Raw genomic sequence first — 26507 nt, forward strand, 5'->3', positions numbered from 1 at the left:
TTCACCGGTGCAGCCCTTGTTAACGTCCACGCGGCTAACATCTTTTCACTCCCGAAGCATCTTTTTAGCATTTTTACCCCATAGAAACTTACCTGCAGTTAACATCCGTGCAGTTAAACGCTAGTTAAACATCTAAATACACCATCATGTATACCGAATATGTTTCTTTTTTTGTTGACAGAACTCATATCCCGAGAAGAAGGCATTTAGTCTATGCCGAAATGCATTGGGATTACTAGAGTGCATTTTTTTGGAATTTGAAGAAATAACTATGTGAAAGTTGAACATTTCCTTGTGAAATAGAACAAGATGAATTAAAAAACGAACAAGTTGTCAAAGCAAGCATTTGACGTTTACTTTTTGAAAAGCATTGATGAAACCTTTTATATAAGGACATTTAGGAGCCCGGGGGACACTCCCCAGGTCTAGGGGGGTGCTACCTGAGGTCATATTTACATTACGCCTTCAGTCGGAGGGCGATACCCCGGAGCACCACACAGATTGTTGAATCTCAATCAAAACGGCAGTGCGTCCAGCTATACCCTTTAATGCATTAACACTACCACATTTTGTTTCATTAAACAGTTGAGCATGAAGTGTGTTGTCTCATCGTTACCCACCTTAAAAAAATGCTGTGTGATTTCTGCAGGTCTCTGTCTCCGTTCTGCTGCACTTGGACCGCATGCCGCTTGTGGTGATTGTCTTGGCTGATTGTCTTCCTCAGGCTCGCTGTCGGAGAGTTCCAGAGATATGTGTCTTGTAGTAGCAATGTTGTACAACATGGCACAAGTGGCAATCATTTTGCAGCAGGTATTTGGCCTGTACTGCAATGCACCATCAGTTTTGTGGAGGCAGCGGAACCTAGATTTCAGTAAACCAAATGTCCTCTCAATCACGTTGCGTGTGAAGATATATACCTCATTATATCGCTGCTCACTGGGGTTACTTGGATTTAGGTATGGTGAAGGAGCGCACACCGTATACACTATCACCTACAGGGTGTAAAACAAATACATTACTCACTGCTATGTGTCGCCATGGCGGAAAAGTCTACAAGACATTATTACATCAGTTTACCAAGCAGGTAACCTTCTCCAAATTCACCCGCAAGGAGACGTCTGGGTATGCCACTGTGTCGGAAGATGTAGGAGTCATGTGTACTGCCAGGGTAACTAGCCACTATATCTGTGATGATGTATTTGGAATTGCAGTTGACTTGTATGTTCAATGATTAGTATAATTTTCTGTTCCTGTAAATGTACTCATTCACTGAGCGGGGACAGATGGCTACATGCGTCCCATCAATGCAACCACTTATGTGGGGAAAATGGGCTACCTGATAAAAATCAAATTTGGTTTGCTGCAACTCCTGTGGTGTTGTGGGGAACCTTATGTGGTGGTGTATCCTCTGCAACATGGCGTCAAGGAATGAGTTGAAAAAGCGCGATAGGGCACTTTGAGAGACACCTCCAGCTGCAGCTATTACTCCCTGGAGGCTACCTGATGCTAGGAGGTGCAGAGAACATAGGACCTGCACATAATTGGGGATGGCATGTATCCTGCGAGTCTGACGCTGCAGTAGCAGATCTAATTCAGCTATGAGATCGTAGATTATATCTGCATTCAACCTATATTTGTCATAAAAAAAAAATAATCTCTTCCTCTGTCTGGCCTAACAATGTGACCCACACTCTGAAAATGCGCTCCTGTATCCTCCTTCTTCTCTGTGCTGCTGCTCGTAGCCTCATCCTCCTCGCCATGACGTAGAGCACTGCCATTGTGAAACATTCTGATGCCTTCTGGGACTGTTTAAATAGTTTGGTAATGGTTACCACCTGATTTGTTCACTTTGAAATGGTTACCACCTGGTTTCATTTATTCTTATTTAAGAAATGCTATTTGAGATTTCCAGCAAAATTGCAATTTGCAAATTTTTCTTGCATAGGTTTTGCGATTACCAATTTGAGATGACCTATTACGAAATCGCAAATTCAGATTCGGTATTTAGGTAATCGCAAAAAATTGCAAATTTATGGACGATTCTGAGAATTTGCTTCATACATTGCTTATGGCTATTTTGAGATCACAAATGGCCAATTTTTGTGATTCGCAATGCTTGCAATCGCAAAATAGCTTGATGCATGTGCCCCTTAGTGTTTTGTTTTAAAATAAGGGGACAAATGTAATAATTTTTAGCGCAACAAAGTCCAACTACCAAAGTATGTGTGAAAACATTTATTTAACTCTTGTACACAGCAATGGATCTTATCTATACAGCAAGTTTACATGAGGAAGAGGGCGGCACCCTGAAGTGGCTTTAAAATAACAAACCTAGGTGCACCTGTACATTTCTTGTGGTTAAAGGCCACACTTAAGCACTCCACATTAGAAAAGCTGTGATTTGAATTGGGCACATATCTGACATAATGGTGCTTCCAACTGCTCATGACTGAAACAAATGAACAAGTTGATTTGTACAGCTCACTTTAACATGAGTCGCCCATATGCACCGATGTGTCATTCTCTAAATCTAAAAAGAAAGAGATGAGCTAGCTCTGGAGAAGACATGGTGACACATGTATGAATCTTAAGTTTCAGATCCTTGCAGAATTGGCACCAGCAGTGTTCGAATCTCATTCACAATGTGGGGAAAGGAGTGCAATTTATTTCTTGGGAAGGAGGAGGAATATTATGTAATGAAGGAACAGATGTGTATAAACAGTGTACAGTTAGTTTGATTCAAAGAACCAGTAGACTACCCAAGGGTGAAAAAAACAATAAAGTGCTTTTTCTTGCTGTCTTGCCATAAGTGTGCCCTGAGTAGGACCTCCTTGGATTATACCCTTTTATGCTAATCCGTTAGGGTAAGAGATGTCTTAGGCTATACAAAGAAACACTAAGTGGCTAAACTCATTGGCTCCTCTTCCCTAATTTTCCAGTACAGGAGCTTCTACGGGTGCAGAGAGTTCAACTGGGAGAGTGCCACTAGCTCTAGATGTAATCTAGCTGGAGACAGAATTGCCTCGATGCAGTGGCTGCCTGAGATGATTGGTTAAGATTTCCCATTTAGTGACATGAAAAGATGCTGGTATTGCCCAACTGCATGTGCAAAAAAGAAGTAATGCTACAATGTTTTTAAAAACGTCTGTGATGTCTACAAAATAAGATTTAACCACTTACTTCTAATGCTGATCCCAGTGTTGTAGAGGTGCACACATATCATACAACTAAGTAGGCCTGAGCGTGAAATTCCACTCCGCTTGCGGAGTTTGCAGAGATTTTCCCGCTCCAGCTTGCGAAGTTCTGAAAAACTCCCCTCAACTATGTGGAGCAGAATTTTCCTTCGCGTGCACTCACCAACGTTAAGTTGGCGAGTGCAAGAGAGAAAAATCTTACTCCAGAACACCTCCTGGTGAGATCCCCAATGCGTCGGTCGCAGATGGCTGCAACCGCTCACCTTGAGAAACCTTCCTTTTGCATTGAAGAAGTTGCAGCTCGAGTAGAACATCTACTCGAGCAGCAGACGGAAGATGCGCCCTCTTGCTCAGCGCATGGTGCCATTTGTGCTGCCTTTTTCCAGCTCGTGACAAACACCCGACGTTAAAAATCAGTGGTTTGTGATACTGTTGATATGATCACTAATCTCCACAGTTTGTCTTCTTAATTGCCCTTATTTATTTTCACTCAATGAAGAACGTGCTGGGTAGCTGAGAGCACTCCCCTAGTTGAGAGTAGGCATAGAATCCTGTTATACAGCAGGTCAGTTCTTGAAGTGTAGTCAGAGGATCCGAATGAGGAACTATGACCATTGAGTTCAGTGGAAGGATCCATGTGACATGCTGACTTTAGAGTTAAGATCCATGTCATGGGCAATGAAATGGAGTTTGGAGAGATTATCAATGTAAACGGCCTTGACCTTGGAGGTCGGTGAAAAGATCCTGGTTGGAGACTATGATTCTGGAGCATATAACGAGAGGGTCCCTGTCAATGGAGACAACCTTGAACTTCGGGGGGGGGGATCTATAAGATGAGTTCTGATCCATTCCTGTTGCGGTTAAATAGATAAGTCAACAGAGATGTGGCCAGATGGTCCTCCATTAAACACAGGCAACTAGGACGTTCTGGCAGGCCAGGCATGTGGGCATCATGCTCTACTGAAAGCTTTTTGTTGACTTCTCTTAGGAGCTAGACCAAGGCTTTCCCTCTGGAATACACTATCAGGCTATCATCGAACGACCCCTAAAGAGACCTTATTTTATTGCATATAAGGGAGACACACTGTATGCAACTGCCCGGTCTCCTCATCTACAGAGTTTGTTTTTCTAGGCTGCAGAAGCTGCACTGCCTATTGCTCAAATTCGTTTAAAAACATGTTTTGGGCTTTTTTGAATGTGTGTGTGTTTGTTCTTTGTTCTGCTTGCTCACAGAGCAGTGTCAGTCACCCCAGTGGTTTGGCAGTTGCCTGTCCTTTAGTATTGTGTCACTTTCGCAAAAAGATAAAGTGACAAAGAGCAAGGTCAAGTTAAATTAGCACCTCCCGTAGCCACCTCCACTTCAGTGAGAACCGTGGGGGGGCCAGAGCAAAAATGAAACACAAATATGTAAAAACCTACATACACTGACAGAGAAAAGGGACACAATGTCAAACTGAAAAAAGTAAGGCCAACGTAAATCCTTGGTGCAGATTTACAAAAACTGCATCGGCACAAAATCAATCGAAGTAACGCAACGTGGCACACAGTTCTTTGACTGCAAAAGGTGTTTTGTGCTTGAATGGTGTTCTTTTCTCGGCGCAAATAGCATTTTGCGCTACTTTGCGCTACACTCATTGCTTTTGATGTAAATCCCGATCTTCCAAGATAGATGGGGTATATTTACAAGAATTGGTGCTAACCAGTATTTGCGGTAGTAAGCGGGAATTTGTTTAATGCGGTCTGTCGCCAAAAACTATCGCTCTGTTAGCAACGTATTTACAATACGTCCCTACATGGCGATAGTATCAGCTGTCCGTGGCGAAAACTGGCGCAAACAGTAGCATCAAGGCGATAAAAAAAATTGACGTTAGCAAGAGAAAAGTGACTAATGGCCAATTAGTGGCAAAAAAATCATGTTAGTCAGCCCAACCTCACTTTTCAGCCTCGAAGCAAAAATAGTCTGTCAATACACCTCTAATGAAAAAATGAAAATAAAAACAATGTAATGCAGAATGGAGGAGCCAGGGTCAAGTTCAGAACAGGTCTACAAACCCTCAAAAGCCAAGATGACCAGCCCGAGTCCCAGGGGGAAGAGAAAATGCAGAATCAGGCCTTATTTATGAAAAGTGGCGCAGCACTTTTCATAGCGCCATCCTTGCGACATCATGGCAGCCTCTGCCTGGAAGCGTAGGCAGTGTGCGGGGACCGGACGCCTTGCTGGGTCTGCGTCTGAGACCTGGAGTGAAAGGCGGCGGTGCTGTGGAGTGGCTGCGGCCTGACGGTGGAGGCAGGCTGCGATGCCCCCAAGCCTGTGGGCTGTGGCGGTAAACATTAAGGCGTTGGCGATTGCCCTTACCTGGTGACGAGGTTTGGCAGGTATCATGGAGACACGTCGCTGACCTGTTTGAGAAGACCGCCTGGTGCCCCTTGGAGCTGAGATCGGTAGAGGCGCCCCTGTGATTGCGGGAGGGTGCGCATTATAAATTACTATAACCCCCGTCTCTGCTCCTCCTCTCCCCGAGGAACAGGAAGCACAGCCAGGCCCCACTGACCAATCACAACGCTGCAATGCAGCATTGTGATTGGTTTTGAGCGTCCTGGTTCGATGCTCAACCAGCGAATGGGGGCCTGGGCATGTTTTCCACACAGGCTATAATGCAGCCTGCATGGAGAATGGGGAAAGGGCGCATAACTGGTTGTGGCGTCCCATAGCCAAGTCAAGTCAAGTCATAGCGCGAATCAAACAGTCATTGAGTACTTAGGCGTGGGCAAACTACTCCTCTCCTGCCCTGCTCCGCGAGAAGAGCAGCTCCGCCCACCCGCAAAGTAGCACAGACATAAAATGTTATAACCGAAAGATATTTTCATTTTATGTTTCTACTACTCGAACTGCTTGAAAGTAGTGGGGTTACGCTTCTCCTCCATGGCGGAGGAGCCGCCACTGCTTCAATGGGTGTTGCTGTGGCTGTTCCCATGCCAAATCAATGGAATCTGAAGCATTCCTAGGTTTATGAGAAACCGTAAACCTTCAGAATCTAATACCACCCCAAGGGTGACGTATGGGAGGCTCTACGAGGATAAATGTTTTCATTTCTTCACTTTTATTTCACTTTTCCTGTGTGTGCAGTATTCTGCAACACACAGTGAAAGAGGAAATACCCTGGATTGATAGGTTTTGTGCAGGTAGGTGTACCTTCCTGCACAACATCAATCAACTCCGCAACACAGTCACCCTTGCACCATGGCGCAAGGGTGCCTGCGTTGGCGCATGGCAGCCATTGTGCGTCAACGTTTGAGAAATATACCGGGAGGGTTTATTCATAAACCTCTTCCGACAGTTTAATGCTGTTGATGAGTCATTTTCTTGACATACTTGCAGCGTTAATTTTGCACCACGTTGCGCTGTATTTACAAAGTGACGCAGTTAGGCATATGCGTGACCTTGTAAAGCCCTGTGCCACATTATACCTGCGTGAGGTATTATGTATGCAGGGTGTGCGTTCCCACGCAACATAGCCTTGTAGGAGTGGCGCAGTAAAATCTATCAGATTTCACTGCAACAATTGTAGGACGCCACTGTGTCAAAAACTGACACAGTGCCATAGGGATAGGCTGGCCCCATTCATTGCTGGATTCGTTTTTTGACGTTACAGTGGCTATTTTTTTATCGCCTTATTTACAAAGTGCTGCTAACTGCAGTTAGTGGCACTTTTCCAGCGTTAACGTGAAGTTTCAAGATCGCCATTTCTGTTAGCGGGACTTACCAAAAATGAGATGCAAGGTAGGCGTTCCTGTGAGAAACCTGCTGCTAACTTCACTTGGCGATATTTAGATTTAGCTGGTCTTAAAATTGGTGCAAACACTTAGGCACACATATAAGATGTCTGGCTGCTGGACAGAGCTGCAAGAAATATAGTGGTGGCTTCGTGTGGCTTTGTAAACATGCTGTAGCACACTGCGCAACCGGGACGTCAAACACATGATGTCACAGCGTTACAAGAGTGCGGCTAGGATAATCAAGGAACTTTCAAAATTCATCCTTAATTACGGTCAACAAAGCCATGGAACTCATACCATTGCACCTCGGAGCACCAAGGAGACCACCACCACCACCCCTGACATGCATCGTTCACATGAACAACTGGTCCGTCCCTTAGGGTTACGACTGAACCTGATCCCCTCTTAAGTGTTGACCTCGGTAAACTGGAACTTAAGCAACAGGAAGCTTTAGACCAGAAACTGCCAAAAGACAGAGACTCCGGAACTGTCTGTAAACGAGGAAGAAGCGGAGACGCACAACCAGTCAACATTAAATTAGGTTATCTGCCGTCTGAGGAGTCTCATCCGGTCTCTGCACCGGATGACCATGTTGCAGTGGAGCCCACGTCGCTTAGGGAGCGTTCAGGGGAAGTGTTGGGATCCTGTCTCTGAGTGCGATTGCGCATCGTCGGTACCGAATGCAGCTCCTTCCGCCTCTCTTGTACAACCTGCTGCAGATTTGGGGGTGGCTTGTAGTTGTGGTGGGGACTCCTGCTCCTCCTACACCTCCCAGTACAACTGGCTCCACGAATGGCAGCTTGTTGCACTGATCCTTCACTCCCTGTCCGCATCACCTGGTGACCGGTAGATTGCAGCCAGATCCAGCACTGTTCAGCAGTGTCAATGATTTTGTGTCAGCATCTGAGATCACTTGCAGCCTTTATGGGTAGACGTGGAGTATTTGATGACCAACTCTCGGAGGCATCACTTAACCACTAGAGACGAGCCCCTCTACCTCTGCACCCCTGTGGCATAGTCAGAGAAGAAAATAACTGGTGTTATCTATTTTCACCTCCCCAACTTGTGTACCTCCCGCAGGACAGCATCACTATTCCGTAGGAGGCGGAAGAGAAAGGGTCTGGACTTGTCCCCGGAAGCATGTGGCTCGCAGGCACTCGATGGATCTGCTCTACAAGAAGGAATGGGGAGAGTGCACCTGCTGGCAGTAGGTCACGCAACTATGTCTCAGTACATGCCACAGCATCAGCCCCTTCTGCTCCCTCAGGCAGACCCAACACCCTTACGTTGTTACGCTGGGATCGGTCATCTGCATTCTCCGCTGTTCTTTCCAGTGACTTCACATGTGCCATTTGCTGCTACACCTCCAAAGCTGTGCTCAGGGTACTCGGAGGTACTTTGGCCAGTTCATGCTCAATGACGTGTAAGTCAGCTTGTGATGATCTGCGCGGTCCAGGGTGAAGTCGACTGTGATTTTGTCTCTGCGGCCCTCAAAGAAAGTGCCTGTTTGTTCCAGGTAGGTACCCGCTGTGACTACAGAGTCTAGTTTGGAGTCCAGGATGTTCACTGTCACCTGCACTGGTGGCCAGCGATCCCCAGCCGATCGGTTCACTGACACGGAGGAGCAGCCAAATGTCGATGACACCCCCGTCTGGTGGCGGGCCATCGTTGCGCCAGACTAACAGGCACTATGTATGACATGTGGAAGGTGCAATGTGACCAGCTGGGCCCTCTCCTCCGGTCAGGTGTATGCTAGCCAGGCATCTTCGTTCGGGCGTCATTGATGGAAATCCCCCGTACACCCAAGAGATCAGTACCAGGGGGCGACGAAATGCAGCACCATCCGATCGCCTTCTCCGATCTAACAGTGGCAACTGGATTCCGTGTTCCTCAGTACCCCAGTGAATGATGGCAGATAAAGAGGCGCACCTAAGGGCCTGGTCCTGAACCGACCCTGTGCCCCAGGCACCCGCCGCCACCAACAGCTGATATCATCGACTAGAGCCAGTTACTGGAGTCCCCCACCAGTCTTGTGCGGTGCCCTCCGTGATGTTGGTCAGCCACATGTCAGAGATTGCTCAGGGCACGGTGTGCACCACCCACTGGTGCTAGGACTGAGCCCGACTTGACCCCGGGCCTCCTCCGCTCCATGTCCCACCTTCTCCACACCTGGACATCAACACCAGGGCTCAGTTTGCCGCGCTTTCTCCGAATCTGTGACTCAGCCAGCAGGAGCCTCAGCCAGGCGGGATTTCACAAGCTTGGGTACAGCAGTGGCCTCCAAGTCCGCTGGGGAATCTCCCAATGCAGGTAATGCAACAGGACCCCCTTAGGCGTGAAGTTGAAACACACCCACCACACAAGTTGAGCACAGCTCAGGGCTCCACACTCCACAGCGTCTGGGTAGTGCCACATCCCCCAGCCTGTGATGCAGAGAGGCTCGGCCCAACATTGGCAATCTCCTCTGTGCAACCCGGTATAGTGGTGGCACGTGTTATACAAAGTAGATCTCCATACAACGGTGCACAGGAGCGCCTCTACTGATCACAGCTTTGAGGGGGGCCATGCGGTCTTTTCACACAGGTCAGCAACGTGTCTCCATGCGACCTGCCAATCTTCGTCACCAGGTAAGGGCAATCGCCGACGCCTCAAAGTGTACCGCCACAGCCCACAGGCTTGGGCATAACGCGGCCCGCCTCCACCGTCAGGCTGCAGCGACTCCACAGCACCTCCGCCACCCAATCTGGGTCTCAGACGCAGGCCCAGCGAGGCCTCTGGTCCCCGCACACTGTTCATGCTTTCAGGCATCGGCTGCCATGGTGTCGCAAGGATGACGCTATGAAAAGTGCTGCGCCACTTTTCATAAATGAGGCCCTGATTCTGCATTACCTCTTCCCCATGGACTCTGGCTGGTCGTCCTGGCTGTTGGGCGGTTTGGGGGGGGTTGTAGACCTGTGCTGAACTTGACCCTGGATGCTCCATCCTGCATTCCATTGTTTTTAATTTATTTTTTCATTAGAGGTGTATTTTTGACTCTTGAGGCTGAAAAGTGAGGTTGAGCTGACTAACGTGATTTTTTTTCCGATAATTGGCCTTTCGTCACTTTTCTCTCGTTAACGTCAATTTTTGTTATCACCTTGATGCTAGTGTTAGCGGCAGTTTAGTTAGCGGCTAGCTGATACTATCGTCATGCAGCGACGTTTTGTAAATACGTTGCTAACAGGGCGATAGTTGTGCAATAGACCGCGTTAAAAAAATTGCTACTAACTTCCGCAAAAACTGGTTAGCACCAATTCTTGTAAATATATCCCAGGATTTTGTACTGGAAGTGTATGCTTCCGTTACAAATTCTATGCCTGCGCCGGAGATGACAGCCGTGCCTATTTTGAGCCGGTGGTTTCCGGTGCTTAGCACCAGCACTTAATTGTTGGCATCAGCTCGTTATTGTCGACACAAGCACTTATGACAGTTGCCACATGGTGGCGCTCTTTGTATAATTTAGTGATAAGCAGAACAGCAATTGTTTATTAATTCAGTATGCATTAAAAACAACTAATACTGCCGCCAAAGCTATTTTTATAGCTTTGGGGGCTCGAAATAGGCTGAATTGTCACACTTGTAGTAGTGTGCTGGTTATTAGTGTGTAGGAACTGTCATTGGCAATGCTAGCAGTGGCAATGGGCGGTGCAAGCTGCAGAGACCTACTGACTAGAGCCCTGGCACTTATATTTTTACAAATTAAGCACTGGAGCTTAGTTGGATGGATATTTTTCTGGAAAGTTTTCATGAAGTTTCATTAAATGGTGCCAAAGTTTACTATCAAACCAACAAGTCCATTTCCTATTTAAATATGGTCCTAACTATAACTGTCCAGTGGCAATATATATGAAATCATGGCATAACAATATTTTGTCACTTGACATGCCAAAAGTTTTTTTTTTTTATATCTTTATTGCATTTTATCATTTTTCTAATACAAATAAACTAAACATTGGTACATGTCGCACTTTTTACAAGATCATTGTTGCTATTGTACTTTATACACAAATCCAGGCATTTCCATCTGATAATCATAGCACAATTTATACCTGTATCGCAGGAGTTGACGTGCATTTGCAGATTAACATGGGTGTCTACAGCCCACGCATACCGTCACCTCTAATCGAGGAGCAGGACTCGTTTATCACATGTGCCTCCTCTCAACAGTGATTATCCATATGCAGATATATCGATTATAACAGAGGTGCATGGTCCATACGTAGCTCAGCTTTAGGATCACAATAAACAATGGTGCATGGGCAATAAAAAGTGAATACCAAAACTGATTGCAAGACATCTTCATTTTTAACATTTTAACCACAACTAATGAAAATAAAGTAAAACCAAAATAAAAGGAGATATCAAATACTTAAAGGAACGTGTATCTAGTGTATTATGCTCCGTTCGAGTGTAGTCGTGTTTAGGGCCATGTGTTCATAGTGGATGCGAGTTGCTTTTCCTGCTCTGCGCATAGTCGCATGGACACTAAGGCAACTTGTGTCTGAAGTTATGTCTATGAGATGTCATGATGGAATGTGGGGTCATTGCCTAACCCGACAGCTATGGCCAAGGCATCTTGTGAAAAGAGCATGTCTGTTCCACTCAGGCAATATGCTAGGCATCATCTCCCGCCTGCCACGCGGGAGGTGTATGTAATACAGCGTTAGATTGTGTAAGGGCTTTCAGAATGTCATCCCAGGCTTGTGAGATGGGAAACTTACGCAACCCAGCTGTTCTTCCCTATGAAGAATAGTGCTCTTCGCCTGCGCCCTGATCTCTAGGGATTTTAACCAGTGGGGTGCCTCCAAAGGGTCTTTGTGTTTCCATCTCTTGGTTATCAATCATTTTGCAGTTATTAGGCCTAGGTCACGAAATCTAGAGCTCACTTTGTTAGCTTTTGGCCGTTTGTAAAATCCCAGAATACAAACCTCCCATGTGGTAGGTACCTCGGTGTTAGTGCTGCTTGTTGGTGCCTCTGTTATCATGCGCCAATAGGACAGAAGTAAGGGGCAGGACCACAGCATATGAAGAAGGTCAGCTTCTAGAAGATGGCATCTCGGACAGGAGGTGGCGATGTTAAAGTATTTATTGATCTTATCTGGCGAAAGATATGCTCTATGCAATATGAATGTTTGTATACGTTTAAATCGTGAATTGCGTGGTATGTGTGTGGCATCGGCTAAGACACGTTCCCATTCCTTATCTGTCCAGGATCGACCTCTGTCTTCAGTCCAACGTGCACGGAGTTGCTGTGGTGATTTTAATACGTGAGTAAGCAGGGCCTGCACTAGCCATTGGAACACGTATGACCCCTCCCCATCACTTGACATGCAGAAAGTATGAACTGGTCTAATGTGTATAATGTGCAAATATACTGCACACAATATGAGACCGGAACACGGTTGGAACCTGTAGTCCCTGTTGGTCTATCTGGGTCTTTATTGGACTTCTAAAACCTTTGGTGTCTTTGAAGTTGCATATTTCAAAAACTTGAATACATTTGCCTTCCTGTCAGTTTTTCTTGAAATTCCAATATTGAGTTTTTGTACTCCTTTAGGATTACTACCGCAGGTGAAGAAGACAATGTGTAGAAGTGGAATAATGCAAAATATGCAGATCATTCTGTCTCTTTTATCCTCATCCTGGGTGTAAACCTAGCACTGGACAGCTTTAAGTGTGCAGAATCACGGTTCATTCAGATTCGGAAAACAGCGCAAAACTAGTCAGCAATTAATCAAGTCTCATGTGGGGCATGGCTCTCTCACACTTGAATTGCTTCTGCTCACAATCATTTGAAGTGCCAAAAGTTAAGAAAAGGCTCCCATGAACAGAAGGTTGTCATTGGCATAGTGAGACCAACAAATTCGTTCATAACGTTCCTAAGATTTAACCTGAGGCACTGTCTTCAGAACGTGCTTCCTACTATACTACTGGGAGAAACAAATTAAACAATTGGAGAAAGTGTTCACTTTGTACCCTAAGGCAAATGCAAAAATCATTACTGTAATCAGATAAAGGTTTAATGCACTTGCACGGTCCATGTATATTATCGTCGAGAAAAACTTATAGGAATGTCTGATCCAAAACAAGCATGAAACCCTGACTTAAAACATTCACACCAGTTTAATTCTTTCCATTTCTACACTACACTTCCCAATCTAGGCCATGGTGTTTATTTAATACCACGCTTTAAACACCTCATTGTACCTAGGTTGTAACTCTCGCACCAAAGTAATCAACACCAGACTAAGTTGGGCAAACATTATCCTAAGTGCATAATGTAGATATTTTACAGTACGAATCAGGCATCTAGACCCTGTGCAAAACAACGGTTAACTTTCAAATTTTGAATTTCCGAAGCTGAAATAGGAAGCTGGTCAACCTGAGTATTCACCTCAGTGGATACCTAGGTGGAAAGACCATCCATTCTGAATCCCTAGGATTTAAGGTAGAGGCCTCAAATCAGGTAGCATTTTTGGTCCTTACCAGGAGGGGGTTTGTCAAGTCCTGTTTCTTGCAAACACATTATATTTCATGTCCATCCCAATCCACGCCAGTCCCTTTAACGCCGCTATGTTACATGACACAAAAGAAAAATGGGTGATGATCTATGAAGGCCAAACATCAAGTGCTTCGGCATGTTTTTATCAATGACCGCCCACTACTATAGAGATCCCTCCTTCGGGATCATGAATCTCTATATTAAAACCGCTAACCACTAAGATTCACTGACTATAAAGGGAATGGCATAGTGAAACAATGAGATGAATACGACTTCCATTTCAGATGTATCAGAGAGGGCGATCAGGTCACTTTTAATAAATAGAGCTCTGCGCTGCTCTCTTCCCTTTGTGCAAACCAAAGCAGCAACGTCGGTTGATGCTCTTCGTTGCGCTAAAAATTAATAAATCTGCCCCTTATTGAAAAGAAAAGACTGACACGAAAACAACGAAACATTAGCTTAGCAGGGAAAATACGTATCCCTATGAATACAACTTAACATAAAAAATATTCTTTTAGTAGGAAGACAACTTCACCAACAACACTGGAGAAAATGTAACCTCCCTCAGACAGAACTCAATGGCTTTCATGTGAACCCCGCATAGATTGTATGCTTGAACTTGACCACGACCACAAGACACGGTTCAGTAAATGTACAGTCAATGCCAAAAAATCCCAAGTAAAACCCCTGCTGACTAAAATGGCATACCGCATTTGAACTATGTGCCCCTGGGTTTTCAAAGGATGTTTCGCTTATTCAGTACTTTAATTACTCTTTTGGGCTTCTAAAAAAATATGTATCATGAAACTTTATAATCACTAAATAAGCAAAATCAGCTGAAAGATGTGCCTGTGTGGAATAGCAGTACAACAGCAGTAGCTGTTTCTGAACCGCTCTCAAACGAGGCTAAGGCTAGAGCACAGGAAGTGTGTCGACATCACAAGCGTTTCTTGTCAGTGTGCTGTTATATAACATCAGAATACACCACTTCAACAACCCACCACTTCCTCCTGGGCGGGAGTTAGGTGTAAGAGCGTCTTGCTGCTTCGATTTACTTGCACACAAGAGCTTCGTGAATGTAGGCGCGAGCGCCATTGGAACCAATGTTCCACCACCACATAACCATCCTCCGGCAGGTAAAACTCAAGAGGTTGTTTGACCGCCACACAGGTGCCATCGCCAGTTCTGGTCATAGCGTTTCCTGAGGTGTGGGATGCAGCCTGTCAAAGTAGGAGCTTATGAAACTTGAGCCCAGCACCCATGCCAACCCTCTGAGCTGTCTAGTGCCACAGAGCTGGTGTTACAGGAGAGGTCTTTGCTTGGCCTGGTCAAGCACCAGCGGTGTGACCACTGCAGACCCCTAACAGAGCTAGCGCTGCAGCACAATATGCAATGTTACGAGTAGAGGCCTGGTTAATAATAAAGACATGGAAGTAATTTTCATGGCACAGTCAGCTGACAGAAAGAGGACAAGTTAGCAAGAAAAACAATTCATAATGAAAAAACATGGTAAAATAAATGTTTTTTCTCTATTCATTGAAAAGCCCACTGTGCACACTGTGGCTCTTTAGTTTGCAGCCAGGTTGGCCATTCTTCCAGGTTGGCATTTTGCCAGTGGGGGGCAGGGTAGGTGGCTGCTTTCAGGGCAGAGTGGGTAACCATGACTTAACCATGCCACACTTGCCCTAGTAAGTGGCTTTCTGCAGGGTGGTGCTGATATGAATACTTTTGACAGGGTTGATTTGGGTTTTCGATCTGGTCATGCTCCAGATATAGGTTCAGTTTAATATCTACGAGCCCATTATCCCTCTCCGCTGGCCAGATGCGCCACACCCACCTCTCATATGAAGCTTGAATCAGAACAAACCAGCAGTTGTCAAAAACCAAAGGGAACAAGTAAAAGCCACCATGACCATCAACCAGCACTCTCCTCCCAGTTGACTCTTTCACCCACACCTCGGCCGAAGCCTACACTTAAACTGGGAACCAAGAAAGTTGGAGGTTCACATTCTCTTTTTATGCTTATACATTAAAAATTAAATTGATTTTTTAAAAATTAAATTGATAAATTGATTGATATTCGAACAAGCATCCACTCCCTTTAACCCCTTCCACGCTGATGACGAGCTGGGCTCGTCATGGCGTAGCCTCCTCGCACGCTGATGACGAGCCCAGCTCGTCACGTAAAGTGCGCTTTAGAAAATCTCAGCGTGCGAGCGGAATTCCGCCCGCACGCATGCGGTTAACAAGGGGTATTTTAGAAAAGCACATCCAGCCTATGTTGCACCAACAAAGACCCCATTCATGACAAAACGTTGTGGATACAGATGACAAAACCAGCTGGCCTCCCATAAAAAAAAGCATCACGGGGAAAACCCCTCAATACCCCTTTACCTCTGTGGGTTCGGACTAGAAACCAAAATCAACTCTGGCAAAAATGTTCAAACCAGCCCCACACTGCAGAAAACTGAGGGGGCCTGACTGGGTCATGGCAGCCCCCTCGCCTACTGCCCACCAGGACAATGCCCCAGTATTGGCATTGCGATACCAAAGGGGATGATGGACGGAGTGCTTGAGTAAATCAAACACTCACCCCCAGTCAACTGATCTGGGTTTAATCCATCATCATTCTTTAGCTCACTCCACCACCCCAGTTCAGACATGGCCATATGTAAAGCAGTCTGACCCTGTTCCTCATGGGAACAGTCCAGCCCAAACTGCCAAGACTTGTCTTCGCTGGCCCGGAAACAAGCATCCTGGGACCGGTTTCGGATTCATAATCCTCATCAGCCAGGCTATCTTGAATCCAGTCGTAGAGTGAGCAAGAGACCCACGTCTGGGCATATCCTGCCAACTCAGGACGAACAAAGCGATACCAAAGGGGATGATGGACGGAATGCTTGAGCAAATCAAACACTCACCACCAGTCAACTGATCTGAGTTTAATCCATCATCATTCTTTAGCTCACTCCACCACCCCAGTTCAGACATGGCCATATGCAAATCAGTCTGACCCTGTGCCTCATGGGAACAGTCCAGCTCGATACCACTGGATTCAAGATAGCCTGGCTGATGAGGATTATGAACCCGAAACCGGTCCCAGGATGCCTGTTTCCGGGCCAGGGAAGAAATGGCATGGCAGTTCGGCACTGGACTCTTCCCATGAGGCACGGGGTCAGACTGATTTGCATATGTGTGTGTGTGTGTGGGTGTACTTGTAAAGCGCACTGCGACTCCTTGACGGAGTATCGTGGCGCTGGAGACCGCTGGGGAACCCGTCCTGGTTTTCCCTGTGTAATGGTCCCTTACTGGGTATCTCCAAGGTGAAACCAGGCATCCCCGGCGATTGTGGGGGGCCGTTGTAGAGATGAGGCAAGCTTAATGCCCAGAGTTGCCGAGTGTGATCACTGGTTAGAGTAGGCACCGAAGCGAGAATTATCGAGTCCGTTGACCCTGGTCCACGACCCTGCCGCATCGGAAATTGAACCCTGGTCCCGGGCCATTCTCTGCTTCCGGGTCTGCCGCCTCTAACCAGTGAGCCACACCACTCCATATGGCCATATCTGAACTAGGGTGGTGGAGTGAGCTAAAGAATGATGATGGATTATACCCAGATGTATGTATGTATGTATGTATAGGCATTTATATAGCGCACTACTTACCCGTAGGGTCCCAAGGCGCTTCGACCGCTGCGAAACCCTTCCTGGCTTCCCTGAGAGATGGTCCCTTAATGGGTATCTCCAGGGTGAGACCAGGCATCCCCGGCGGTCTGGTGGGGCCGTTAGTGAAGATGAGGCAAGCTAATGCCCAGAGTTGCCGAGTGTGAACGCTGATCAGAGTGGGCACCGAGGCGAGAGAATTATCGAGTCCGCTGACCCTGGTCCAGAAACCTGCCGCGCCGGGAATCGAACCCTGGTCCCGGGCTGTCCTCTGCTCTCGGGTCTGCCGCCTCTAACCAGTGAGCCACACTACTACAGATCAGTTGACTGGGGATGAGTGTTTGATTTGCTCAAACGCTCCGTCCATCATCCCCTTTGGTATCGCTTTGTTCACCCTAAGTTGGCAGGGTATGCCCAGACGTGGGTCCCTTGCTCACTTTGCCACTGGATTCAAGATAGCCTGGCTGATGAGGGTTATGAACCCGAAACCAGTCCCAGGATACTTGTTTCTGGTCCAGGGAAGACATGGCTTGGCAGTTCGGCGCTGGACTGTACCCATGAAGCACAGGGTCAGACTGATTTGCATATGGCCATGTCTGAACTAAGGTGGTGGAGTGAGCTAAAGAATGATGATGGATTAAACCTAGATCAGTTGACAGGGGGTGAGTGTTTGATTTGCTCAAACGCTCCGTCCATCATCCCCTTTGGTATCGCACAGTATTGGCATTGCCTGCCCCAGCCCTGTGCCTCTGGTAGAGTGGATTCAACCCTTACTTCCTGAGTTCCCCTAGTCCTTCTGATCCAAGGGTACATGGTAAGAGAAGGCCCCTTGAGTGACAAACAGCTCTTCAGCAGGAGGAACCAGGTATAAGTGGTAGCTGATGTTTTAGTGTGCATAAGACACAAAATGAACCCTTTGGGGTAAGAATCCTACCAACAGCAGCGACAGCCTTTGCGTCCCACTCGCTATGAGAGGAACCACATGGCTAGCTTTCCTGGCCGTTGGCTTTCATTGTCTATCCAACCTTTTACACCAAAACTTACTTGTGAAAATGTGCACAAAATGGTCTGGGACCTAAAAAGAAATTGATTTGAATGTTCAAAATAAGAGTTCCCTAGGAGGTCAAGGGCAGGAAACGTAAAGGAGGTTAGTGCTCTCTAACGTTCAAAAATCAGAAATATAAATATATATATATTTCAAGAGCACCACAAGAGTAATGCCAATCTTGTTAGATTTGCATCCATTGATTGTATTCCTCCTAATGTAAGAGGGGGCAATAGATTACTTGAACTTAGGAAACTCGAGTCAAAATTTATTATCAGATTCAACACCATGGTGCCCCATGGGTTGAATATGGACGAGGAATTATCAGTACATCTACACTAAGTTTAATTTCAGAATGTGTACAAAATAAGTCGCTGCTGCTGAATTCGCTCTGTTGTTTTAGAAATTTGTGCTTTTCTTCATAAACCACTTCTTTGGCTATGAAGATTTTAACAGGACCTTATTTTATCTTTCTAGATATTTCCGATGAAAGTACAACACTGAGTGATGAGACCCTACTGTGCTGACCAAGACCTTGAGCCCGAAGGGGCCTGATTTTGTTTTGATTCCACATCAATATCAATTATGAAGATTGTTGGCCCACTGGGGCAGTACTTTTATTTAGTTCCTAACAGTTGCATGCTAACCAGTTCTGAATGAAATTGAACGGAAATAAGAAGTGGTTTTTTTGAGCATAAGCAAAGAAATATTGGCCCACTTGGGCAACACTTCGCTTTGACTAGCAGTATGCTATGCGAAAAACCAAGATACTAGGTGGTTTGTCATTCGGTGAAATGTCAGTCACCATAGCGCTAGCGGGTAATAGACTGTGCATATTGAATGTCTTTTGAGACCGAAAGTTCGAGTCTCGCGCTGGCCGACATTGTAATGTTTTAGAATTTAATTTCTTTTATTAGAGTTTATTTTCTGTTTACATGACCACAATGTATATCTGGCAAAAAAATGGCTCAACATCACTATTATTAGCTGAAAGCAACAGCAGAATTGCAAGTGTGGGAAAATGTTTTCAATACTTAGGATGCGTGTGGCATCGCGTTGGTCGACAGCACTGTTTAATACATGATTTGACAAAATGTTTGCTGAATACAACAACAAGCGGTCACTCATCGGAAAGGAATGTAATATGCCGTGAATGAATTTTTCATAAGAAAATGTAAGAATATAGGATTTTGTTTATGTCAATACATCACGTGACACACTATTTTACTTTATTAGTAATGTGGAAATGCACAACTTTTGCCCGTGACGAAGGAGTAGTTTCACTCCGAAACGCGTAGGACGTTTGTGTCTGGAAAATAAATCTGCACTTTAACTGTGGCCGCGGCTCCTGTGTAGTTCTTTCCGTGACGATTGGAAAGGGACGCGCTGGTGGTAACGTGAGTGATATATATATATATATATATATATATATATTTATTTTTTTCTTTTTACAAAACATGAGCAAATTATTTGCTATTTTTGTAAATCGGGTGCTGGTTGTTCAACATCAAGACCAACTGCCATTCATAAGAGTACATTAGTGTTATGCATGGGCTTCTATGTGCATCCAGTGCTCTGTTGTACTTGCACACGACTCCCCTTTCAAAAGGTCGTTTAAGTGCCGTGATGCACTGTTGGACATGCACGTGACTCTGCTGTCTGTCAAAGGCAAGATATCACGCACCTTGAGGCGCTGCTGTACATGCACGTGAATCCCCATTCTGCAGAAAGTAAGACTGCCTGCACCTGCAAGCACTGTCACCCTTGCATGTGACTGCATTGTTGTACTGACGCACTGTTGTACGCCACATGACTTCTCTTACGGCAGAAGGATGACAAACGCCTCCTGGATTTGTTGTACTTGCGCTTGCCCCCCCACCCTCTGCAGTAAGTAAGGGAAGGCGCACATGAATGAACTGTTACACTTGTACTCAACTCCCCTGCAAATAGTAAGATTACAAACACCTCAATGCATGGCTGCACTTGCACGGGGTGTTCTTTCTTGCACAAAGTAAGATAAATAGCATCTCCATTCCTTTGCATGCAACTCACCTTTCTGCACAACAAAGTAGGATTAAAACACCACAATGCATGGATATATTTGCACCACATTTCCATTGCTGCACAGAGTAAACTGACAAGTGCTCTCATGCATTGCTGTACTTTCAGGCAACTTCAATGTTTGCAGAAAGTAAGATCACATTTGCATATTTGCGTAGCAATATTTCCGTGTAATTTGCCTTTCAGAAGAAAGAAAGAACACAACGATTTCAGTGAATTATAGAACACAACCACACTTTATGCAGACAATAAGATCAAAAGTACCTCAGTGCATGGTTCTACCTGCATGGAGCTTCTCTTTGTGCACAAACTAAAACAGATAACAATTCATTGCATTTGCATGCTGTAGGAAACGGGGTTACTGGTTGAGGAGCTGAAACCGAGCTCAAGCAGCAACCACAATTCTAGTCAGGGTGAAACACAGGCCAACCCCAAATTAACCTGTGCTTAACCCTCTGGTGGCCTGGCACAAAGAAGTCAGGCTTAATTTAGAGGCAATGTGTGAAGTATTTATGCAGCACTTCAAAGAGCAAAAAAGTGAAAACACAACAGAAGAAAAATCCCACATCACTTTAGAAAAATAAAGTAAAATGTAATAAATTGACACCAAAACAACAAAAATCCAATCAGATTGGGAAATATACAATTTCAAAGATTTAAGGTTAGTATAGCACCTAAACGCACATAGTGCCACTCACAGTTATCTGTTTGTGTGAGACCGGGGGAAAGCCACAAGTTCAGGCCGACCGCGATGGAGCACAGTCCAGACACAGGGACCAGGTTAGTCTTGCTGAAAGAGTTAACTTCTGAAATCCAGCACAAAGTGTTCCGTTCGCAGTGGAGCGGGCTGCAAGGAGCAGGGAGAGTGTTGTGGATGATCATCTCTGTAGCGTGAAGAGCAGACCGGAGGTCACAGATGATTGTCGTTATAGTGCAAAAATCCTGTCAAGCGTCGTGGGTGGTCGTTGCTGGAGGTTCGCATTGGCAGTCACCGCGGGCTGCCGATGCTGTAGCGTGAAGTGCCGATCTCACATTGCTGGTTGCCGCTGGTGGTCGCTGTAGCACGAAAAGTCGGGTTTACCAAAGCTTTGCGTTGGTGGTCGGCACAGGAGACTGGATTTTGGTGCGAACAGGCCTGTTTGTGGTCACAAAGAGCCCAAAACTTCAGAATTTCTCCGTTTCTTTGGGAGGGAACTCGGCTGATGTCACACCAAGGGTCCAGGATCTAGGGGATCCTCTTTGGGATCAGGAATTCACTCCAGCAGGACTCAGGCAGTTCCAGTTATAGGTCCAGGCAGCAAGACAGCTGGGCAGATGCAGGGAAGCTTCTGGAGCTTGTTATGGTACTGTAGCTCAGAACAGGAGGTCAGTTCGCTGACCCTTAGACTCACTTCCCCCTGGGATGAAGGGTACAAGTACAGTGTTTTTTTTAACAAGCAGGGCGGCAGAGTAGCAGTCCTTACAGCAGATCAACCACAGTCCTTCTTCTGCAGGTTCCACAACCCAGAGGGGTACTGAAGAGTTGGGTCTGAGGGTCCACTATATGCTTGGTGCCTGCTTTGAAGTAGGAGAAGGTTCTTGATGTTTCCGCCCCTAGAGGTGTTTGGAATGTCCTGCCCCCAGGACTTGGCCACAGTTTGTCTGGGGGTACAAAAGACGTGTGAAATCTTGTGTGAATTTGCTGAGCCAGAGTCTTTGTGATGTGCAAGTGTGGCTGATGTCAGCTATGCTCCCTAATAAGTCAGAGATGGCCCATCCTGCCAACACCTATATTCCCTTTGTCTCACTGTCTGGGAGCAATACACAAACTGCCAGCTACACCTAGTCATGTGATCTGGTATACAGGCTACAGGCACCAAATGGCTGGGACAAGAAAATGTCAACTTTCCCAAAGTCCAGTTTTCAGATTTGTGACTTAAAATCTTATTTCACCATTAAAGAGGGTTTCAAATTGCAATTCTTTAGATACCAAAATGGACATTCCCACCTGTTTCCAATTGAATGTTTTCTCGTATTGTATATTGTCCCATGGGAGAAGTAGGCCTAGCAGTAGGGAACAACTAATTTAAGAGTTTTTCACTACCAGGACATGTAAAAGTAGAGAATATGTGTCCATATTTTTATATACACTGCACGCTACTCAATGGGTTGTTTAGGGCCTCCCCAAGGGGTGACTTATGTGTATTAAAAAGGAAGGTTTAGATCTGGGAAAAGGTGTATTTTGTCAGGTCTAAATGGCAGTTAAAACTGCAATGGCAGGCCTGAGACATGTTTAAAGGGCTACTTAAGTGGGTGGCACAATTACTGCTGCAGGCCCACTAATAGCATTTGATGTACAGGCCCTGAGTACACGTCGTACCACTTTACTAGGGACTTATATGTTTATCAAATGTGTTAATTAGATGTAACCCAATTTCACAGTGTTTAAAGGACAGAGCACAAGCCTTTAGTACTGGTTATCAGTGGTAACCTGGGAAAAGTCCTAGAAAAAACAGAAACTGAGTCAGAAAACAGGAGGGTGAAGGCAAAAAGTTTGAGGATGACCATGCAGAGAGGCGTCCAACACATGCAGCGTCCCTTTCCGCACAAATTAGAATTACAATCACCTTGATGCATAGTTGCACTAGCATGCTATTTCCCTTTCTGCACTGATCACAAGACCATGCATGCATTGTTGCACTTTCATGCAAATTCCCTTTTTGCGGAAATTAAGATTACAATCATTGTTACTTTTTTCCCCTTGGGTGTCCTGGCATTTGGAGCTCACTCTCACAAACATGATTTTCCTGAGCTTAAGGTGGCATTCGGGCATACACTGCAGCCCCCCCACTGAAGGTGAGGAGTTGCTGGAGGGCACAGGTGATGAATGTTGCCCTCTCAGCGCTGTACCTTAACATTGCCCTTTTGTGGTCACCCCAGGTGACAAGAGAAGGCAGAGGCTCCCAATGGATGAAGATCAGCCCACAATTGATACCTTTCATGAGGACATTGTGTCTCCTGGGTGTCTGGGTGAAGCACATTTTGCAGTGATCCTGAATGTTGTGCATCCTTGCTGATTCTTACCTGGTCTGCCTGTAGGTGTCAGCTATGGTGGACACTATGCTAGAAAAGGGAAGACAAAAACAGGACTTATTTTAACAACTGAGGAATGCACATAAATACAAGCACTTTTATGCTCCATAAATGGTCTCCACATGGAGCTGGCGACAAAGACTGAGAACACTGACGCTACAGTTAAGTCATTGGAATGTAATTGGAGTGTCAGTCCAGCAGAGCGAAAACTGAAGCAAGACCAGATGGGAGTAGAAGGCAGAGTATGGGAGACTGGCTGGCCTTCAGTGAATGTTCAGTGCTCAATCACTGAGATAGATTTCAGGATCGACATCTAGGACATATTGCCGAGAGGAAATGGTGCTCATGGTTCAAGGGTTTCCTCTCTGTTCCAGATGTGGAGACAATACAGGAAATATCCAGCATCCTGGGGGCGCAGAGGCGGGAGAACTGTGATGGTGGAGCTGCTGTCTGAGGGATGTAGTCTTGAGGGCATACAGACTACAGAAAATTGGGCCTTTGTTCTTCCCTGACTTTAACCATGATACACTGGGCCGGACGAGGGTGTAAATGGAGACCAGAAAGGAGTTGGCGACTCAAGGGACAGTACAATTTGTGGGTTTTCCTCTCAGGCTTAGATTGGCCTATCAAGGGGTGAGAAATGTTTGTGCAAGCAGATTCAAGCTGCACAGCCACAGTGTAACTTGCACACATTCAAAGCGAATTGTGCACACGGAGTGCAATTTGTGAAATGCACGTGTTCCAATTTGCATTGAGAATCATGTGCTGTAGCATTTGGTGTAGAGGCAAATACTGTTTTTTGTTGTTTTTGAGATACAAGGTGATCCAGCGATCAGGGACTAATCCATTTCTACAGTGAAGGCCCAATTTCATTACCCACCAAGTCCCTTCACGCTGGGTTAGTGAATTTTTCTAAACGAATACCAGACTTACCTATATCCAATCTGTATCTTCATTCCTAGCATACCAAATATGGTGATGCAATCTTTATGTAGTTGTCAGGGTTTGGCAAACTAATACATGGTTCAAAAATACTCATAAACTAGAATAACCACCTCTAAATAATGACAGACTCGTTTTTATATTTATAATGTTTATCTAAATGTTGTGAAAATAATGCTCATCTGCACCATCATATATTACAAATCATAGATCATCACAAGGCAAACAATATCAGAAGAGAAAATGACAAATTCATATCTTATTGACAGTGCATAAAGGAGTGGAAAGGCGAAGAGACAAAAGTTTCAGAGACAAAATACATTTGCAATGGTTATGTAAATTCAGTTTCCAGTCTATACTAACCCAATTTGAAATAGTAATTACTCTCTGGCCATGAAAGCAGTAAGGCCCCTCAAAAATAATTGAAGAGGCAAAGACTGAGTCAGGAATCAGCAGACAGGAACAGACAGCTGAAGAACAGGAGATAGCAAGCAAGGCCTCTGCTCACACAGGTAGGACAGCAAGCCAACGACAATGACACCAAAGCCGTCTCTAGCGGACTCCCAAACGGACTCTTAAAACTCCTCCCACCAGGAACCCCAGTTATACCCTAAAACCCAAATGTCCAACCCACACTTGTTTCGGAACAGGGGATTTTCTCTACACCTGATTGGTTAAAGAAGGGGATGTACTGTTACACCACTCTCGCCATGTCCATCTTACTCAATGTCTTATTGTTTATTTATTCATCACGTCAGCATCCATCCCAGGAAATACAAATTCGGGTCATCATTTTTAATTCCTTCATGCCAGTTATGTAGCAAACTTTGTATAACATTAGTCCATTTATGCCGCTTCGGAGGAAATGTTCCTCAGCTCGATGATTATTGTTTCTTCATGCAAGCTCTTGAGACACTCAGGATTTTGTGGACACTCGTCGTCCACCTTCCCCTTCAATTTCAAGATTTATTTCTATTTTCTCTTATTTTCATTTAACCCAAAGTATCATGTAGAGCAGAAAACCATGCTTCTATGATAAACAAACACAGGCAATATTAATCTCTTGTAATGTTTTCCATTACGCACCCACCCAATGCTGCATCTATCCATGGGCAACCCATGTTAAATATTATTTTCCTAGCAAACGTTAATAAAGTGCACAAAAGCAGAATTAATCCTTTTTATTTTTGTTAGTCAAAAAGCATTTGCAACCTACTTCAGTGCTTTAGTACGCGCTTGCGCAGTAGCATTTTCCCTCATGTTAGGTTATTTTACGGCATAACTTTTCACCGCACACTGTTAATAAATGTTACTGAGGATGCAATTCAAGCAGGTTTTATTTTGCAAAAACCCTGCTCCATCAAAGGCCATTTGAGAGCGCACAAATCCTTTGTTTGAATAGGGTCAGAAGCAAACAAGCTGCTGAAAGGGAGATTACATGTTTGTCGAGTGAATGGGACTAGGGACATATATGGGTTGCTTTCGCTGCTGTAGACTGACTCCTAAACTAACTGACGCAAATGTCATTCCTATTTTGCAGGTCAGTTTATACTCCTCCCGGAAAAGACGTATTCATCCGTTGGAGAAGTTTCCAGAGCGTTGTCCAGTGCCAAAGACTTGTCCAGTGCCAAAGACCGTCAGCATTGCAGCTTCACGTCTGTAGTTGATTTCAGCATTAACAAACACACGATTAAAGCTTTCCAGGTTATCGTTTGGAGAGGTCTATCCACTGATTCGAAATATGCAAAGTGTATCACCAGAGAGGATCATGGGAACGTTTGCATCAGGATACCACTGACTGTCCAAGGAGAGTTTTATGCATTCGAGGGGGTTAACCTCTACACTCTGACCGAAATACTGCAACTCGAGAATGTACCCAGTTTACGAGTGGCATGCAGCTCTCTGAGTGGAAGCGAGCTCTCCCTCACTCCAGTCTATGAAGTCAGCGCCATCATGCAGTGTAAGTTTTTGTGATAGTTTTCCCTTAACAGTACCCAGAGCTGGTTCCCGCTCCCCCACAGTCCCAGCATTTTAAAAAAAAAATTTTTGAAATTGTCTCCTTGTGTTTATACTCATTTTCAGTTAGCTATGAATTCTCGAGAATAGACTCATGTATATGAAATGTTGATTGATGCTCAATGGGTGGGCAGTACTGTGAATTTGCCTCATTTGCCTACAGTTTTTCAGTAACCTTCGATTAGAAAAACACGCAAAAA

At 45.3% G+C, this 26507-nt stretch overlaps 1 protein-coding gene across 1 annotated transcript in view; it reads left to right on the forward strand.

The window, feature by feature from the left end:
- The window catches only part of THEMIS2 (thymocyte selection associated family member 2), a 209282-nt gene that overhangs the window by 133002 nt on the left and 49773 nt on the right, over positions 1-26507 (forward strand). Inside the window, exon 3 of the mRNA XM_078682504.1 lies at positions 25832-26251. Within this exon, the coding sequence (XP_078538630.1) occupies positions 25832-26251 (420 nt within the window). The remainder of the gene's footprint in view (positions 1-25831; positions 26252-26507) is intronic.

Source organism: Lissotriton helveticus, chromosome 3_1, assembly GCF_964261635.1.
Source record: "Lissotriton helveticus chromosome 3_1, aLisHel1.1, whole genome shotgun sequence".
Classification (NCBI taxonomy): Eukaryota; Metazoa; Chordata; class Amphibia; order Caudata; family Salamandridae; genus Lissotriton; species Lissotriton helveticus.